Source organism: Siphateles boraxobius, unplaced genomic scaffold (assembly GCF_051911475.1).
Source record: "Siphateles boraxobius isolate OS27281-9 unplaced genomic scaffold, OSU_SipBor_1 1, whole genome shotgun sequence".
Classification (NCBI taxonomy): Eukaryota; Metazoa; Chordata; class Actinopteri; order Cypriniformes; family Leuciscidae; genus Siphateles; species Siphateles boraxobius.
In genome coordinates, this window is record NW_027508699.1 from 31,045,073 (window position 1) to 31,064,950 (window position 19,878).

The following is a 19,878-nucleotide window of genomic DNA, read 5'->3' on the forward strand; positions in this document are numbered from 1 at the left end:
AGCGCCGCCTTGTTCTCCATCTCAATGCTTTGACCAGGGTCCTGTCTTTGTACCTGAGCTCTCGGATCTGTGATATTCAATTACATTTGAGCTGTTTTCCATAACATGAAAGAGAGAAGCCAAGAAAAAAAAGTGCGCGGAAGGACAGTGTCTTGCCGTCTTACATTGATTTCCAATAGGACAGTCCTAACATGTCCAGATACACTAAAACAGGGCAATATTATCCAAACAGCCCTATCACACTATTTAAAGCAAAGATCAGTAAAAAAGATCAGTATTTTCCATTACCTAAAAAATCCATTTAAAGTTTGTTGACCTTAATAGAAGAAATGCAGAGACAGTTTGGAGTTTCTCTTCAACAAATGTACTTGCGATTTGATCCAAGCTGGATTACTGAGGTATTTTGTATTTTATACTTTGGGGTCGGTAATATTTTTAAAATGTTTTTGAAATTGTTTTAATTTCTTGAAAAAAAAACTGAGCCCAAGCTTTTGAACAGTAGAGTATATTAGTTATATAACTGTTAAAAAAAACAAAAAACATTAGCAAATAGTGTACAGTTCTGCTACTTCACTTGAATTTGACTACTTTGCCTTAGGCCAGGTTAAATACTGAGCCCCACAGCCAGTTTTTGTCAATTCAATCATTGTCCAACAGCATGCTTGAATTATCCTTTTTTTTTTTTGTAAAAACTGATATGTCAATAAATAGATTAGTAAGCATTTCCTGTAATTTTATTCAATTAACAATTTTTTTTCTTTAGGTGAATAACTGAGTGATTAAGAACACAAGAGAGGTTTGGATTACTGAAGCACCTGCGGTTAGTGACTGGTTAAAAAACTCTCATGAACCTGAGTATGAGAAGAGTGATCCAATTCTTCACAGATTTAGGTTAGATAATACTTTAAAACAGCCTCAGACTGTAATAGAGTGGGAGTCAGACAGGAGAGAGAGAAGTGGGAAACGAGGTAACTCTCAGTGGAACGTTTGGAAAAGAAGTGGTATTATGTAAATAAGCCCTTCTGTGCTGAAAAACACACATTTTTATTCAATAAGAAGGTTGAAACACTCATCTGGACATAATCTGTTTCAGACAAAAAAAACTATCAATGATATACTTCTCATTCACTTGGCTTTTATTCACATTTCAAATATGCTAACACTAGCAAGATCTTTACATTCCACTGTGTGCCTCTGAAAAAAACAGACTTCTATCTGAGCATTCAGACAGAATAATAATCATGATAATAATATTAATAATAATAAAAGCAGCATTCCAGTTTAAAATAGAAAGCCATAAGTGACGAGTGTATGATAGTGTTCAATATCTATGTGGTCGCACATCCTCATTTCAATTAAAAAGGAACTAGAACCTGATAAATAAATTTAAAGATAGCCCAACATCTTGATAAAATCATCATCATCAACTGGAATTCTCACACTGACAATAAAATCAGATAGAAAAGTGACTCAAGCCCACAGAGAAAAAATAAGAATATTTTTTATCGTATATGTATTGTTGGTCGTATATGTGCGTACGCATGAGTGTCCTCGGGAATACACATCCATTCCAGGAAAAAAGGGGAGAAATTGCTGCTGTCAGTCATATTACTGTCCCCTGGTGGTCTTGTGCGCAAGTACTGGCACCTGCTTACCACCTTCCAGGGCTCGTTTCTTCCTCTAGGCTCCCGTTTGGCGGATTTTGACTCGGGAGGCAGCTGAGCCCGACCTTCAGCCGCCTCGGTCTCCTGTGTCCGTTGACTGTGCTCTGCAGGCTTTACACCCAGGGAAAGAGGAACAATTATTACTATGGGCTTTCAAAGGCATCCCAAGGTTAATGTGCTTTCTGAAACGCCGCTTCCTGTCGTATTCTCCAGGGCGAGACGTACATCTGGAGGCGCTGTAGGTCTGCTGAGCTGCTTCTTCCAAAGCCATCAATAAATTAAACAACTCATAAAGAGGAAAATGAAAACTGAACAAAAACAAATACAAAATAAAATAAAAACTAACTTAAGATTCCACCAGTGAGCCACAATGTAAACATTTCCCTCTGCGGCCTGATGGTGGTGCTATATTCCCCCCTCAGGCTTCCTCTCTGTGTCCGTGTGTGTTTCTAAGTGAGAGCCTGTGCTCTCACTGGTACTGGAGGTAATTCTTCAGAGACTGGGGCAAAGGCAACGTCTCGATCTCCTGTAGACGTTCTCGTCCCAGAGCCAGTCGTGCCGCACGTCGACACAGGTCCATCAGAGGGAGAGGCTCCGCTGCAGAGAAATGAAGGGGAAAAGCATCTGTTAGAATTGTATTCAAAAAGGGAAAATTCAAATGCACACAGATTCAAGGCCAAAACCAGAGCAAGACTTTGAATGGATAGTTCATCCAAAAAAAAATACAATTCTGTCATTTTCTCAACCTAATTGTGTTCCAAGCTTTACCGAAATCACCATCAAAGTATCGTAAAAGTGGTCCATACAACTCTATAGTAGTGGGAGCTGATAACCTGAGAACTGCTTTGAGTCAATGAGTTAAATTTAAGAATAGGACTAATCCATGAACAAATATTCAGACGAACAAGATATATTGATTAATTGAAAAGATCCAACTCAAAGAAATTGCACCAATTCATGAACAAAAAAATCAGACTGATTTTGTGAAACAGATTGAGTTCTCGCTGCAGTGAATTGATTCATTGAAAAGTTCCAAATGAAAAGAATGATTCGTTCACAAATTGGACAAATACATAAACAACTTATTGAGATTCATTGAAAAGTTCCAGCTCAAAATGATGATTTGTTTACAAATTGGACCAATCCATGAAAAAATCATGCAGATGATTCTGTGAACCAGACCGACTGATTCATTGAAAAGATCTGATTCAAACGAATGATTATACTGTCACGTTTCCATAACCGATACAAATTTTCAATGAATATTTTCAATAAATGACAACTTATTAATTTCTCTAGTCAAAATGTCTGACACAAATGTATTGTGTGCTTTCTGAACACTTAAAACAGGGCACAAGTCAAGTTGGATATACTTATGATTATTTCACATCCTTTTTGAAAATTGAAAGCCTTTGTAAACAGTGAAGAGTGACTAGTACAATTCTTCCAAAATTTCTCCTTTTGTGTTTCACAGAAAAATGATAGCCATACAGGTTGGAAAAGCATGAAGGCGAGTAAATAATAACCAGATTTTCATTTTAAGGTAAGCTGTTTCTTTAAAAGCCCCAGTGCGTAATCAAGTGTTTGTCTGCATCTCTGGGCATCTAGCTCTTCTACATAAGCTGACTGAGCAGTTCAATAATGGATGGATCATGCGACCAGAGCTCAGAATCTCATCAAGAGATCTGCTACCTCACAGAGCAGTCCGCCGCCATCCATCTCCTTTGAGTCAGACGCTTCTCCAGCCAACATTTCATTCCGACAAACACAAAAAGAGCCACGGCTCCATCTGGACAAGATGCCACATCTCCACTGTTGATCATCAGGTCTTTATCAGGACCTGGGCTGAAATGACTAATCAGATCACAAGGAAGGCTGAAAGAGTCAGAGCCCGTTCCTTCTGTTGGCCAATCAGAATAAGAGATTGTGACAGGCTAATGTTTAGTAGTAAGTATGTGAGACTAACAATAGTTAGGAATAGTTATTCAGCTGCACTGGCACAATGCAAGCCCCCACACTGAATATTTATAGCTGTGATGGAGTCCCACACAGAACATGTCGTGAGTTATGTCTTCCTCCATCCTGGCAGCTGAACTGAAGGCATACGCATTGTAATGCCCTCACTTAATGCAAATTTTCACCACAACAAGAAGTTAAAATGAAACAATGGATCCCAATGGAGCCCTTCATGCACAGTGAAATGATTTAATGCCACAAAGCAATGTTTTTTCATGCTTAAGTAGTTGCTTGTCAAATCGAAATTGCGTTGCACTCAGTGAACGTGAATTTGTTTTGATGCACATTTTCTGTGGCTCCAGCGTCACCAAACAGAATTGCAAAAGTTTCAGCAGTCCAAAAAAAAAACCCCCGTAAACACTGCCCACATCTAACATTCACTTAAAGTTAATATTTTAAGATGGCACATGTAATCTTTCACAAATCTCAAAATAAATGTTATTTTTTCTTACACTGTACATTATCATTTTCTAATAAATTGACAATTTTCATTGTAAATTGACATTTGACATTAAAAATGATTTAAAAAAAATTCATAATAATAAATATATTAATATTGATGTGATTATTATCACTATTATTATTAGTAGTAGTATTGCTGTTGTATATTGACTGTTAAACTGTGTAATAATAATAATTGTTATTAAAATTAACAGTCATTATACAAATATATTTCAATGCAGAATGCTGTGTGTTTGTCACAAATCAGAATAAATGTTTTGAGAGCGATATAAAAATACATCTTCAACAGTAATGCCACCAAAATAATTACCTACTATTATTGAGCAAATGAATTATCTAGAATCTTAGCAAATTAATTATCTAAACAACCAAAGCTGAATGACAACATAACCTTCTGATAGCAGTACAACTATTCCTTCTAAATATATTAATTAAGAGTCACATCAACAGTAAGTCCGGCACGTCTCATAAAGAGCCAGATGGCAAGTGTAGACGGGATCCAGCAGTACCCAGTGGGCGGGTGCGGGAGGGGATGAGAGAGGTGACTGACAGTCAGGGTCATAAGTGACAGATGGATCAAAGCATGGACATAGTGCTGTACTGCAGTAAAATGGAATAATTTTCATTTCCAGCCCACATTTGAAGACGCAAAGGCCAGCAAGCTCAAGGTTAGTCTGAAGACTGTAATGATGTCAGTGAAATACACAACAGCCTCCCCGTCGCTACTCAATCACATTAAGGCACTGCCTACTTGCCGCATACAACAACAAATCATATTGATGTGAGATATACACAATAAATGCAATTACATGTCTCTGATATGTCAATGTGATTCCATTGTGCGTGTTATCAGACTCTCAGAACAACCTAATAAAATGGCTGATACATTTTGGTTTTCTTCCCACACAGATGCATTTATTTTGATCTTTATATCACACACACACACGCACGCACACACACACACACATATAACTACAGTATATGGTTAATACCGTATTTAGGTATATGGCCTAAAAACATTAATATTATAAACAAGATGGGGGAAAAAAATCAACACTTCCCTTTCACAGACTTTGAAGGTGCGTTTTCACAGTTATCAACATTGCAGTTATAGTAAAGTTTTTAACTTATATATAATAATACAATAATACACGTTTATAATGCTATACTTTGTGTTATATTACCTTGTCAGTAAATTACAAAAAAAACGAAATAACGCAGCTGCGAGGGTGTTTCTAATACATCGGCTGAGGGAGTGACGTAAAATTTGACATCTTTCTCTCTTCTGACTGCTGTAATCAATATCCCTCTTTTGTATATTTTTTCCCTCTTTTGGAAAGACGTGGAAATTTATGCTATTTCAGATTTTTTTCTTTTGCTATTAGCAAATGCAAATGCAAACATTTTATTTGCTAACGACAAATTCTGCTTCTGAGAACCCCGGAAATGTGAAAAGTGTCTATAAGTCTATTTTTAATACAGAATTGGTAATTACACATATTTTACAAACCTTCAAGTAAAGAGTTGAATTGGAAAAATGCATTTGAAATACTGATACTAATATAGCTGATGTTCATGACTTTGATTTTAATATCATTATAATAAAACATTTAACTGTATTTAATATATAAAAAAATGCTCTAAATTAACATTAGAAAGACAAAAAGGATCTGGCCATTTTATTTACAAAATACATCACAGAGTAAATTCTGATTTGAGTGATAGAAATGCTTTTTTATGCAAAAAATAAACCTAATGAAGTTTACTTTATAAAAGTCTGCAGGACGTGCCCATTAGAAAACACGCATTGAGTAGGCTATTCAATCTGTGAGCCAAAACGACTGTGAGCGATGGCTCTTCGGTGACTGTCCTTGCAAACCATTCAGCTTCTTGGGAAACGTGTGAGTCCTTTTTCGAACTTCCATGTTTAACAAATCGTCAAGCTCCAGCACCTGCTAAGCTCTTTCATGTCTCTGACTCCTCCATTAGGCTCCTAATAAATGAGCTCGGAAGCACAAGAAAAGAGGGAACTGCATCTATTTCAGTCCGACACAGTTTTTTGATCATTATTGCTGTTTCAAAAAAGCAATTTCTTGTGGTTGCAAGAAAAGCAATGGGATTCGTACAGTAAATAATATCAAAGCATCACATTTTGTAAAATCCAATTAATCCACCCTCCGTAGTCAGCGGGGGTGCCGCAGTGGCAGGCGGCCCGACACAGGGGGGTCTGACACTCTCTACGACCTGCGCCAGGGCGGTAAGGGGAGGGTGGAACCTTCTGGAAAGCTTTGCGCCAGTGGAGGAAGCGTATGTGGAGATCAAAACCAGCGGTGTAATTCGATTAAATCATTGTGAACTGATTGATGTCTACGGCTGATTAATTGAAAGATTTGCGGCGGTCACGTCGAGGAGCCTGTGATCCTCCCACAGAATGAGATGAATACTTTCTGCTGTGGGTTTTGCGTTGTGGCTCAAGCATCGACTCAATCATCCCACCCTGAGCAATGCTTCATTTGCATGAGATCTGGGATGTATTATGGAAGCAGACTGAACAAAAAAAGGCTGCTTTGGTAATGATGATGCTCAACTGTAAATTATCTGTTAGCTAAACCAGGCGTAACACCCAGATAATTAAGTGTAGATGTACTCTCAACCTTGTATTTAAAAAGCTGTATTTTGTGGCTGATGATGGAGGATTCACTGCCCTTGAATGTAGTGACTCACGTTCATTAATAATTCAGTTATGAAACCAGGGATTTTACTATACTTAGCCAGGTCAAGTATTCAACTAAGTCTAATGCTAGTGATACTTCAGCACATGAAGTTTAACAGCTAAACAGCAGGAACTGGATGTTTCCAGGAATATCCACATGTCTGTATTTGGTTTTGTGTTGTATAGCATGAAATCTGTCTTACAGCAGAGAGAAGAAAAAATAAATCTGGTGAAACATGCTGAACCATTAATATGAAGCACTACCACTTTTACACTAGAAATGAGGCATGCAGTATCTCCTTCTTGACTCTTTGTTTGATGTGAATGTAAAAAGTTGATACGAGGACGACACCACTAGATATGGATGACACCACTGACTGAAGTAAACAGAAAAATGTAACATAGTAATATAGAATACATCCATAGTACTTTTATATCATGCACAATTTCTGTAGGTAATGTATATTAGGCTAATGTCACTTTAAGACAATGCACAGATCCGCCCCTCAATTATTTACGTTCACTTAAGATTAAGTATCTGGCCATTCAAGAGCATGCTTATGCACTTAACTCTTTTTAAAGGATTAGATCACTTCAGAATAAAAAAAAAATCCTGATAATTTACTCACCCCCATGTCATCCAAGATTTTTATGTCTTTCTTTCTACAGTCAAAAAGAAATTAAGTTTTTTGAGGAAAACAATCCACGATTTTTCTCCATATAGTGGACTTTTATGCCAACCAATGGGTTGAAGGTCCAAATTGCAGTTTCAATGGCAGCTTCAAAGAGCTCTACACGATCCCAGCCAAGGAATAAGGGTCTTATCTAGAGAAATGATCGGTCATTTTCTAAAAAAATATAAAGTTTTATTATACTTTTTAACCACAAATGCTCATCTTGCAGAACTCTATGATGTGCCACACATTACGTAATCACGTTGGAAAGGTCACGAGTGACGTATGCAGAGGTACCGCGGTATGGGAAAATCTCCCATATAATTTTCTCCTACTAGGAAATTAATCCAACATCGTTGGTTTACCTCTTTTTTGTAAAAGGCATTTGAATTAGTCTTTATACGTTTGCTTTGTAAATGGTACTTTCGTCTAAGTCGCGATTGACCTTTCCAACGTGATTACGTAATGCGTGGAGCATAGCAGAGTTCTGCAAGATGAGCATTTGTGGTTAAAAAGTATATAATTTTTTTTTATTATTAATTTTTTTATTACAGATTCTTTAGATAAGACCTTTATATCTCGGCTGGGATCGGGTAGAGCACTTTGAAGCTGCATTGAAACTGCAATTTGGACCTTCAACCCATTGGTTGCCATTAAAGTCCACAATATGGAGAAAAAACCTGGAATGTTTTCCTCAAAAAACTTAATTTCTTTTTGACTGAAGAAAGAAAGACATAAACATCTTGGATGACATGGGGGTGAGTAAATTTTCAAGACATTTTTATTCTGAAGTGAACTAATCCTTTAACATTAAGTAAGTCCTGTACTTAATTTTCTCATTCATGCATGTTTCTTTATTTCTCTAACCTGTCAATAACTAAGCAGTCCTGCGTAGCACGGATACATTTACATACTGAAAAATACATGATATAGCAAAATCTCTATCATTAGACCCTTGATATCATCAACAATATACTGTCATTTCGCCCATTAATTTTACAAATTAAGTGAAAGTGATATCAACCATGATTTTTAACACCGCTTTTATTTCTAAGTGCAAACATTTTTAAACAAAACGGGATTAAAAATGTAAATAACATATTATTTCTGAGATAACAACTGTATATGAACTGAACATGCTAGATGAGGCCATTAGTCCCAGAAGCTGTAATTTTCCACTGGAATTGCTCTTAGAAAGGTCAGCGGTGATGCAGTTCATGAGATGCTGTGGGCTAGTCTTTTAATTCGCAGTCTCATTCTCTCTGACCGGCTATGTCTACAGTTCCTCCCCTGAGGCGGTGATCTCTGCACAGATACACACAGTGAGGTCACCATGCCTGACCCCTGCCACTTCAAAAGATGTGCACTCTCTATGGGCATGGTGGGCAGCGAAAAGAACAAATACCTCAAGCCTAATATGTCGAAAGATGTACAAAAAGCGAGATGGCCAATGTTTGCACAGAAGCCACCAGACGACTGAGCTATGATGATTCAATTAGTTGAATCAATCGACCAGTTGACTGCATCCAGTGATGGTGCTGTACGGAATTTATATCAGCGAACATAAATAAAAATGTTTCAGACGATCCCTCTGAGAGCTACAGATTAGAATCTTCCCGAAGATAAGAATGCCAAAATTTTACAAAGCTAGATATTTTACAGACCTCAGAATAACAGTCACTTGGAGACCCAGTTTGGCTCCCCGTTTAAAACTCCCAAACACTTGTTTTAAGTAGTGAATTCTTATTAAAGGGATAGCATACCCCAAATGAAAAATGTGTCATTATTTACTCACCCTGTCATTTCAAATTAGTTTTTTTTTCTATTTGGGAAAATATTTTGGAAACAATGTTGTTTTGGACCCCATTGGCTGTCATTGTATGGAAAGAAACAGTTTAAAGATACTTATATCTTTCTCAATATATATTCTTTTAAGAATATTTCCTCAGAATTTTTATTATTGGATGAACCATTCCCTGACTAAATGAACATAAACCATGGTTTATTTTTATTAAAATGGTTATTTTATTAAAAAGTTTTTTTTTTTTTTTTTTACTATTCACAATATTTCACAGAGCCATTAGAGGATCAAATCCAAGACACACTACACGGATCCATTTAAGGCAGTGCGGATCTCCATGTACATGCAGAATGACCACCAAGTTTTACACAGTCAGCAAAATGGACTGTAGACGAATATTGATCGTGGAAGATGCCAGACGCCCATCCCTAGCCTCATTCCATGGATCTGTCTGGCAGAATTCACTGCACGACACTGTTGGAGTTTGGATGAGGTTAAAGCTGGTGAATGGCAAAATGGATGCAGCAGGGTTTTGGAAGGCCAGGTAAACAGCTTTGTCATGATGACAGGGGGCTGCAGAGGGCAGGGCACAAGGAAAAGGATACTCTCTAGCAGAAATATAGTTGTGTAATGGAAAGATTCATCTAGAAATGGACTCCAACGGAAGGCAAAGCCTCCACTTTGGGAACACAATAAAATATTCAGATAGGATGTAATGGATTCAGACTTAGACAACTACAAAATGAGGTGTGATATGCATTTTAGTCAGCAGGGCCTGTTAAGTTTACAACTGGAACTTCAATCAAAGACACAGTACAAACATTACAAATCAGCTGAGATATACTTAAAACGACAATTTGTAAAAAAATTTCGCCACTAGGGGTTGCTAACCTCTTACAATAACAAAGGCGTAGGTTGATGACGCATAAGTGGAATTATGGAACTTGCCGTCATGCCGAAGGATCTAATAATGTTTATGGATGAGTGAATGCATTGATGTTTATGACATGACTGTGGTATGAAGCAGGGTGCGATTGCTAATAAGAGACATATATCAGCGCCACACACGAGTCCCGTGGATATAAAGGAATAAGGACATTTCATTCAACCGAATTACGCGTAAGGGCTGAATTAATACACACAGGTCAGATTATTAGACGAATGAAACTTGTGAGGTAACGCAGCACTGTTTCACTTGGTCTACACCATCACACTAAACTGCATTTGAGTGTGTTGAAAGTTATAATGTTATTCTATGTGTTAGTTTGTCTGTATGAGATTAGCAGTAAGCTAGATCAACATTAGAATAACATACTGATCATATTCTAACATCATATTTCATCATGTTGAGCTATATAACATTGATTAATTTTATGTACATTTGCTCACCTGTCTAATAAAGTACACACAGGAGCGGCGTATCTGTCAAGTCGAAGTTTGTCACGGACGTAGAGCTCTCGGCATCTCGAAAACGCCACGCTGACGCTGATATTGATCCTCGTTTTAGTTCTCCTTTTGTCCCAAAGTCTGCTTGCCATGGTCCATAATGTTTGAATGAAACAACATCAGCGTGAGCGTGCCGGTAGACGTAACGCAGTTGTCCACGTCTTTCGCCATGTTTACTATGGCAGTACGAGCGCAAACCAGGGATAACGCGGATTTTACGTCATTGACGTCAAGGTAGCATGGACGAGCCATTATTTAAAATTGGAATCTCTCTGAAATTAAAAAATCTTTGGGAACTTTTGGCATATTCTAAGTACACAACTGCAGGACATACTGTATATCACACTGTGCAAGTGATTTTTGGATATTTTATTACAAAAATCTTACATATTGTAGCTTTAAGCACACACAGGCATACGTGTAGGAGCCAGAAATACAACATCCGCCTACAGATTCCCAACAGCACTTAGAATTGGAAGCACAAGTTTATATTTCCCAGTAGCCTCTGAGCAACAGAGAAACAAAGACACGGATACAAAGATCCAAATGCATCCTGAAGTTTCAATGACTAACCCACAAGGCTCGGTGTGTAGATAATGGAAAAGTAAGGCATATAAAATAATTCGGAGCTGGTTTAAAAAAGATAGCTTGCCCAAAAATGAATATTCTGTCATCATTTACTCACCCTCATGTCGTTCCAAAACTTTATGACCTTTATGAGTTGCCTTTTTCCATTTTCCACAATGAAAGTGGATGGTGACCAGAAGTTGTAAAGTTTCAAAAATAACAAGCAAGCACCATAAATGCATAATAAAATGACATGTGCACTATATTCCAAGCCATCTGAAGTCATATGATAGCGTTCTGTGATAAACAGACTTAGAAGCCTTTTAAATATGGCTCAAAAGTTGTGATCACCACTTACTGGCATTGCATCTAAAAGAGCAGCCAGGGCAATCCGTAGAATATTTTTCCTGTTGTGCTCCTTGGAAGAATTAACATCATTCATGTTTCGAAAGAAGTGAGGGTGATTAAATAAAAAACGAATTTTCCTTTTTTTCACGGATTATTCCACTTTTTACAAGCATTACTTTGGAAAAAAGCATTACTATAGGGTAAAAGTGAACAGTAATACATCAAGCAGACCTGATCACACTGCCTAATCAGAGACAGATTAGCACCAATGCCCATGACAGCCGTAAGCAAACCGTTAATATGGCTTTTAGACACTAAGACAATAGTCAATTTAAGACATAAATTAGTTATTACATGCTAATGTCTGCCGCAGGTAATGAATCACGGGGCGCAGCGGGAAGAGTGGGCGTCCTCTCTCTGTGGACCTGTGGCTATAAATGAACAGAACCAGAAGCAAATTCAAAGCTTCCCACTTTCATTATTCTAAATTAGGAAACTGAATGAATCAGATATTATTTCTGCACCTCACTCATTAGCATTACAATTGTATTGCTTCCTTCCAGAGAGGGGTGGGCGAACTTAAAATAGCCTTTCCCTCTGAGCAACAAAGGTGAGTATGGAACACCCAGTGCGTGTGAGCTTAGAGAGGGGAACAGAGATATTTGTGTTTGTTTGCTTTAGGATTGTGTGTGAGTATGTGGATCAAAACGAGTCACCTTCAGAGGATTATGAGTGTCCTGTGTCTCTCAGTCTCACTGTGGGACAAATATGTCTGGAGCGTCTCCAAAAAGCTATGTAAATTCAGTCTTTAACGTTTCTCATCTTCCCATCTCATCTCCTCTCCTCTCAACAGTTCTGTACTACCAAAGGCCCAATTTGAATTAAAGAGAATTAAGAAGTAATGAACCATTGCTGTTTCCTGTTCATTTATTGCTGCATTTGAGTGTTTCTTTCTGCATGATTAACCTTGGTAAACATTGTACATCAAATAGCAAGGGAGAAAATCTTTAAAGCATTAAAATCAGATCAATACAAAAATAACTAAAGTTCTGGGTGGATTCTTCCACTTTGTACTGAACGCTTCACTTGCTTGCTTTTCTGAACCCCGTAAGCAACATCGCACAATAGCAATGACTTTGGACCATGAGAGAATGGGCATAGTTTCGTGGAATCATGCATTATGCAGGACTAATGCATGTTTTATATGGTCGGTACACATGAAGGCCCATGTGAGCCTCAGAGCGATAATGGCTCCGGCTGAGCTGGACAGTAAGGAGAGCAACATGGTCACCCTAGCCCTCATATGCCTCATTTGCTGAGCCATGCTGTTGACATCTGCACTGTTCAAATACTTTTTAAGGATCACCATTAAGAGACTAGCCACAACAAGATAATGCACACATGAAAGTTTAAAGTTCAAATTGCAAGCATGTTTTGACCTCACTAGAAAGCAAACTTGGTGAGCACTTTTTAATCTTATTTAAAATTAAGCTAATGACACAACTCTAACAATTAGTCTGCGTTTTGACTATTGGTCAGTCACAAAATCTAGTGAACTGCCTACGGTGCATTTGTAAGCATCATAGTCTGAAGTCTTATATATCAATAAAACTATATAAAGCTACAATGAAGACCAAAGTTTTATTGCTTTATGCTTAACATAAAAAGCAGAAAACAACATCACATTATACAACCACATGTACACTCATGACACTTAAACCACATGAACACTCATGTTTTCTCTAAAACTTAATTATGCTGTCTTTTAAGATAATTAATAATATTAGATTAAGCCAAATTATAAGACAGCACTGTACATTCCCTTTAAGAAGGAAACTAACTTAATTAATTCGTTTGACGAATAAAACTGACGAACAAACTTGTTTCATGCAGTTCCAAAAAGTTTCAACAACAATTTTTCTGAAATTAAATAATGATTCATTTACCGAAATGTGTGTTTTTATGCTTAACATAAATATGTTTAAGTTGAAGTACTAAAATGACTAAGGATACGTTTACACGAAAATGATATACTAAAAACAGAAACGTTTTTCCTTAGCGTTTGAAAAGATTTGCGTACAGACGACAATGTTCGATCCCATTAACAAGGATCCACGAAAATAACAAAAAATGCCGTATTATGCGTGCCAGGCCAGTAGTTGGTGATGTAACTTTGTAAAGAAACACTACGCGCCTATAGACTGAACATGTAACACCCATCCGCATGTCACCGTTTTCACAAGTTCACGTTAACTACATATGTAAATTACAATATGTTTACATTTTACATTTTGTAGTTTACAATATTACAAAAAGTAGTACCGTTTTCAAACACTTGAACTTTTAAACCGCTTTCAAACGTTTGTAAATGAGTAGCCAAAATGTACAAATAGTTTTCAGTGTCATGTAAATGCTGATTAAAACTGAAATAAGCACATAAAAGCTAGATCAAAATATTAATGTATACTATAAAAGTATATAAATAATATTAAAATAACACTGGCATAAAGTTGCTCCCTATGTAAAGCACTCCAAATCACTCGCTTAATAGGTGCCATGAAGCTTAGGATGTTCCCTTAAAAGTCAGCTGCCTCTTTAGCTCACACAATTTTTGAAATAGACCTTATGTCTGGTGCATAAAGTACACAGATGCAGTAGACAAAATAACGCAGCAATAAGCAAAAGCCCGCTGGCACTGGCAGAGAAGGCCTGTGTAATATTAGACATAATAACTGAAGTAGCAAACCTGTACAAAACCCATACAAGCTGTCAAGCGCTTACCACCTTGACATTTAGTGGCATTCACCGTGACAAATGGCTTACGCATTAAATCTTTGAAATGGAGGTGTTTCTAACCACACTAGTGGAGCTATGTAGATGCAGCTGCTATCTGTGACCTTGCCACAGTAATGCACCTGGTTTGACAGTTTACGAAAAATGTATACATTGAATACAAGTCTATATATAGAAAGTGATGATGCCCGCAGGAGAAAGTACCATTAGGGAAGGGAACCTTCAAGAAAGCCATGTTGTATTAACATTTATGTTTGATTTGAATATTAGTGGTCAATTGAGCTGCTTAAACCTGCACTTTGTCATCAGATGTTGTGACTGCATCTATGACTTACTAAGTCAGTGTGTCACTGCATGTTAAAAATACAGTGCAAAACGTGTACTTATTGTTAAAGCCATAGAGAGCAGGCAAAGTCTAAAGTGCTTGTTTTGGCACGGTGGTAGGAGGTCCTTTACTGCTGTCCGGGATGCATCAGAACTCATTAGAGTTTACATTTCAAATGCGAACATTTTCGACCCTGCGGACCCTCGTGATCTGATCACCTCAGACGGATTTAAAAACCAGATGTTAACAGTCTGGGGAACTATCCAGGAAACTGCGCTGAAACACAGGGTTCTGACACAAAACAGGACAGTGTGTGTTTATACGCGAGTATGTTTCTGGGGGAGGTGACGAACACAAGGAGTATGTGACTGTGTGAGCCATATTGTTTTTGAAGAGGATAATATGCTGCTTCATATTTGGGTCCCTATGTAGAAATAACACAAAGACGTAAAACTAGAGACACTGCACCAGCATATACCCAAGAAGTATTTCATGCCATACTGAGAAATAGAAAACTTATAGCCAGATGTAGGCAAGATTACATGAAGGGGGCAGATCAACAAGTCTAGTCATCCTGATGCACACAATACACTCAAAACAGCCTGGGCCAAATTTACTAAATTGCACTACTTCGGCATTTTATGTAAGTGGCTTATTTACAAACTAATCTGCTTTATTGCGAGAACTGCTGCATGCAAATTGCTTTCAGTTTGAAATTTTGAGGAGTGTTTGTACATTTATCCAATTTTCATAATTCCTCTGTGTTAAAACAATGCAAATAGCATGTCAAAAAAATATGCCCTGTTAACTGTGGGTGCAAAATGAATTCTTCCCTCGGAAATGAAGACTTTCAAATAATACTTCAAGGTTAAATGTCTCACTTTCACACACACAGCTGTAGGGTAGAGCAACACTTCAGCACTGCAAAAAAGCAGCACTCCTTTAAAGTTTATCATACCATAGGGAAAAAAAAAAACTCTCCAAAGAGAGTGCAAAGTGAGAACACTGCATGCTGGGAAATAAATGCCATGTGTCTTGGCTCAGAGCTACAGCCCACAGATATTCCATCCTTATTCCTCTCATATCCTCTTTTCATCTGTTCTATCCTCAGCTCAAACCAAAACGATTTTTCCCTCCTAAAGATGTGAATCATTCAAACTCAGATGTCATCGCTCCGCCAGGCCTCTGTTTACAGTTCACTTCAGTCTTTGTCTTTCACGTGGTGTGCAGATCCTAGGGTAAATTTAAATAAGTACTGTGAGGCAAGTGACTATAAAAAAAACAGGGAAGTGAGTAGAGGAACAAAACACCATAAAACACATTTTAAATATCAAACAAAGCCACGTTTTCTTACATCCAGACAGCGTGACCGTTAGCTAATCATTTACCAGCTACTAGTGACAAAACATTCTCATAGAGCGGAAATGTGTGATAAAATGAATCCTGAAAACACAACACAGTTGTAAAACACAAATATAACCTAGTTGATTACACTTACGGTTCTTGGTAATAGTTATTGCACACAAATATGTGGTTACAAGCTGCTATTTCTAGTTCCTTTATGACAATGACTTCAACGGTAAAGCACAATTACATGCAGACAAACAGATATAAAAGAGTTTGGATGTCTACATGTGCACAAATAACGTGATTGTTTCCAATAATCAGAGTGAATATCAGTAAGATTGAGCAAACCTCTTCACTCCCGTTTACATGTAATTCTCATTATTCTGATCATTTGAAAGAACTGTGGTTATTTTATTATTCATATCCCCCAATGAACATGACAAATTATGATCTCACATAGAGTGTTTTACTGGCCACTGTTTTAATCTACTTTGTATTGGATTTTTCCGGCTACTCTCCTAAATGTCTTTATTTATTTTGATGTATTTGACCATCAACATACTCTTGCAACGTTGTTAACATGAACTCATTTTCTTCACCACCCCAAAAATGTGGTGCCTTCTTTATCGCTTTTTTTTACGAATATGTGCATGACGACATCAGTGTAAGTCACAAGTACTCTTTGATCAGAGTGGAATAGATGCGAATAAAGTGTTAACATACTTGCGTATTGCGATTATAAGTATTTGATCTAAGTATTGCATTTAAATTAGGTATTTATGGATTTGTCAATGACTTTTTCAATTAAATTTTAAATGTAGATTTTATTTTTTATTTTGTATTTTTTTTGGGGGGGGGGGGGTGCATTTCTCATGAATATTGTATTCCTTTGCTATACTTGATCTAAAATTCTTAAACCACATTTTTCAATTTTCAATCATTGTGCATGTAGTTTTAGGACATTATATTCATTTAGAGACATGGAATATTGCAATTTTAAAAATGCAGTTGTCACACCACAGGGTGCTGAACTATTTAAAGGAACTGCACAATAAAGGTGATTAAAATATTGAAAAAATATTAAAAAGAAATGGTGATCAGCTACAACACCTGAAATGTATGCGTACCCTTATACATTCATAAAAACTAACATAAAATTGTGTATAATATAATATAATTAATTAACAATCATAAGACTATTATTACACACCTAAATTTGGAAAAGTATGGAACTGTCATAGCAATGCATTAATAATAATTAAGAATAAAAGCCACACAAAGCGAGTAAGACAACAGTCTGCTCTATTATAGGACAGAGTACAATGGCAACCTGTCATGTTTTTCACATCATTTAATATTTACACCCAAATGTAATATATTGCATTTGTTATTACTTTTACTGAATGTGCTGGAAGCGAAGGTAAAATATTCTCACTGAGAGATATCACACACTGGACCTTGTTAAAGAAACATGAGCAGAATAAATTCCTGCGTAAATCCTTCACAAATCCATTCTAACATAAATTGTCCCAATCAATTGAATGCCACAGCAATTTGCACAAAAAAATGTCTTATTCATCATGACACACCAGCAGAAATAAGGCACTGTGTTCATTTTGTTTGACTGGAGAAAGAAGTAGTTTCAGTCACGTTTTTGCACATTACTTACTTGTGGCCTTGATATCAGCCATGTGACTTTATAACCAAAACAACCACTTCATTTTCAGTCACTTGTTAAAAACAGCGTTCCGTTTGTCCTGCTTTGTATGACACTGTAATAATAATGTTTAGTACAACATTTCTTTAGTTTATATCGTGTCTTTACAATTATAGCTTAGAGTGGAAACAATAAACTCTACTGCCAAGGGGGAGAGGAACTAAAAAAAGCTTATCTGTAATCATAAAACCAAAAGGGGGAGGAGAATTATGGTCACTCCCTTCTCATGTAAATGACCAGATCAGCGATAACCTGCACATACAGTTTGCGACTATCTGTCAGTCAAATGGGCTTGGACTGCATAACACGTGTACTGAAAAACACTGGAAAATAGGATTAATGGACAACGCAAATGTGAACAATAATGGTAAGACTGTTCGGCCTGGACAATATTTCAAAAATATTTAAAAAAAATCTGTTTATATCTGGTTATATATATATTATATTTATATTTATATGTTTATATTATCTGTAATAATATATATATATATATATATATATATATATATATATATATATATATATATATATATATATATATTATTAAATTATGCATAGACTGGCTGTGCAAAACTCGAATGGCACAAATACTACTAGTTAAATATTTTTATTTATTAGTTGCAAACCAGTATAAACTGAAAATGCAGTTAAAAACAGAAAAATCTAAAATAGTTTACATAGGATTTGTCAAACTGTCATGTTTTTTAAAAAAAATTCCTGTGCAAATATGCACTAAAAGAAATCTTTTTTTACTCTTGTTTTGTAAGAGTCTGCTTTTCAACATTGAAAAAAAATGTCTTTTTCTCTTTCAAATCTAATTTGCCCTCTAACAAATGTCTTCTAACAGGCCCTGGTCATGGTGCCCCACCTCTGAGGCTGCTAATCGTGGGGCAGAAGCGGACCGGAAGGAGTTCAGTGGGCAACACACTCATGGGTAAGGATGCATTCGACACATGGGGTGGAGCGGCCAGCGCAGTAGCACACAGAGAATCTGAAGGCCGACACCTGATGGTCGTAGATGCCAGTGGATGGGGCACAAACGAGAAGCTTGTCCCTAAACAGGAGAAACTGGAGCTGTTTAATGCCTTATCGCTGTGTGAGCCCGGACCCCACGTTCTGTTCCTTGTCATTCCCTTACTGAACTTCAGCCAGTCCGAGAAAGCAGTCATACAGAAACGCATGGAGATCCTCACAGAGGGCGTGTGGCGCCACACCATGGTTGTGTTCACGCTGGGCGACCGTCTGCGAGACTGCAGCATGCAGGACTACATCCAGGCATCCGGGAAGGATCTCCAATGGCTGCTGGAGAGGTGCAGGTATAGGTACCACGTTCTTAACAACAGGAACCCCCAGGACAGACAGCAGGTCTCTGGTCTGCTGGACCGTGCGGAAGACATACTGATGGAGAACGGGGGATGGCACTTCTCCCTACACATGTACTGCAGGCTGGAGGAGGAATGGAGCAGAAGGGAGAGGGAAATGAAAGAGAGGATACTAGAGATGCAAGACAGAGGGGGAAAAAACAATCGAGGGCTGGATGTAGTTCCAAATCCCAGTCGACAAGGGTGTCTGCATGTGAACGATACTCTACTGAAATTAGTTTACCATGGCTAACTGCTGCCAAACAATGTAACACGGCATTACTATTGTTTCGTGATTAACTCAGAGTGAACTCTAGATGTGCTTCATGAAAAAAAAAAAATATATATATATATATATATATATATATATATATATATATATATATATTATATATTTATGTCTTCAGCTGTGCAACTGCTATCATTTCTTTTTTTTTCTGTTTACCATTTCATCAAGTTTTTCACCATTTTTAAACAGCGTTTTTCATTTTCATTCATTTTAAGTGGTCCTGTGGTATGACAGATGAATTATTAAAAGTACAAATATTTCATTTTATCTATGTTAACATTGGTTAACTACATTAGTTAACATGAACTAACAATGAACAATACTTTTACAGATTGCATTATTCCTAATGTGGATC

General features: G+C 37.1%; 2 protein-coding genes across 4 annotated transcripts in view; one reads left to right on the top strand and one right to left on the bottom strand.

Moving 5' to 3' along the window:
* Positions 1 to 1,115: 1,115 nt before the first annotated feature.
* spsb4a (splA/ryanodine receptor domain and SOCS box containing 4a) overlaps positions 1,116 to 19,878 on the bottom strand; it is a 91,517-nt gene continuing 72,754 nt past the window's right edge. For all 3 annotated transcript variants that reach the window (XM_077233034.1, XM_077233024.1, XM_077233014.1), the window contains one exon: positions 1,116 to 2,261. In XM_077233034.1, coding sequence (XP_077089149.1) covers positions 2,134 to 2,261 — 128 coding nt within the window. In that variant the 3' untranslated portion in view covers positions 1,116 to 2,133. The remainder of the gene's footprint in view (positions 2,262 to 19,878) is intronic.
* LOC143741524 (GTPase IMAP family member 4) lies at positions 18,100 to 19,572 on the top strand. Its single transcript, XM_077233835.1, has 2 exons — positions 18,100 to 18,240; positions 18,721 to 19,572. The coding sequence occupies exons 1-2, from the start codon at positions 18,213 to 18,215 to the stop codon at positions 19,485 to 19,487; spliced, it is 795 nt and encodes a 264-aa protein (XP_077089950.1). The 5' UTR covers positions 18,100 to 18,212; the 3' UTR covers positions 19,488 to 19,572.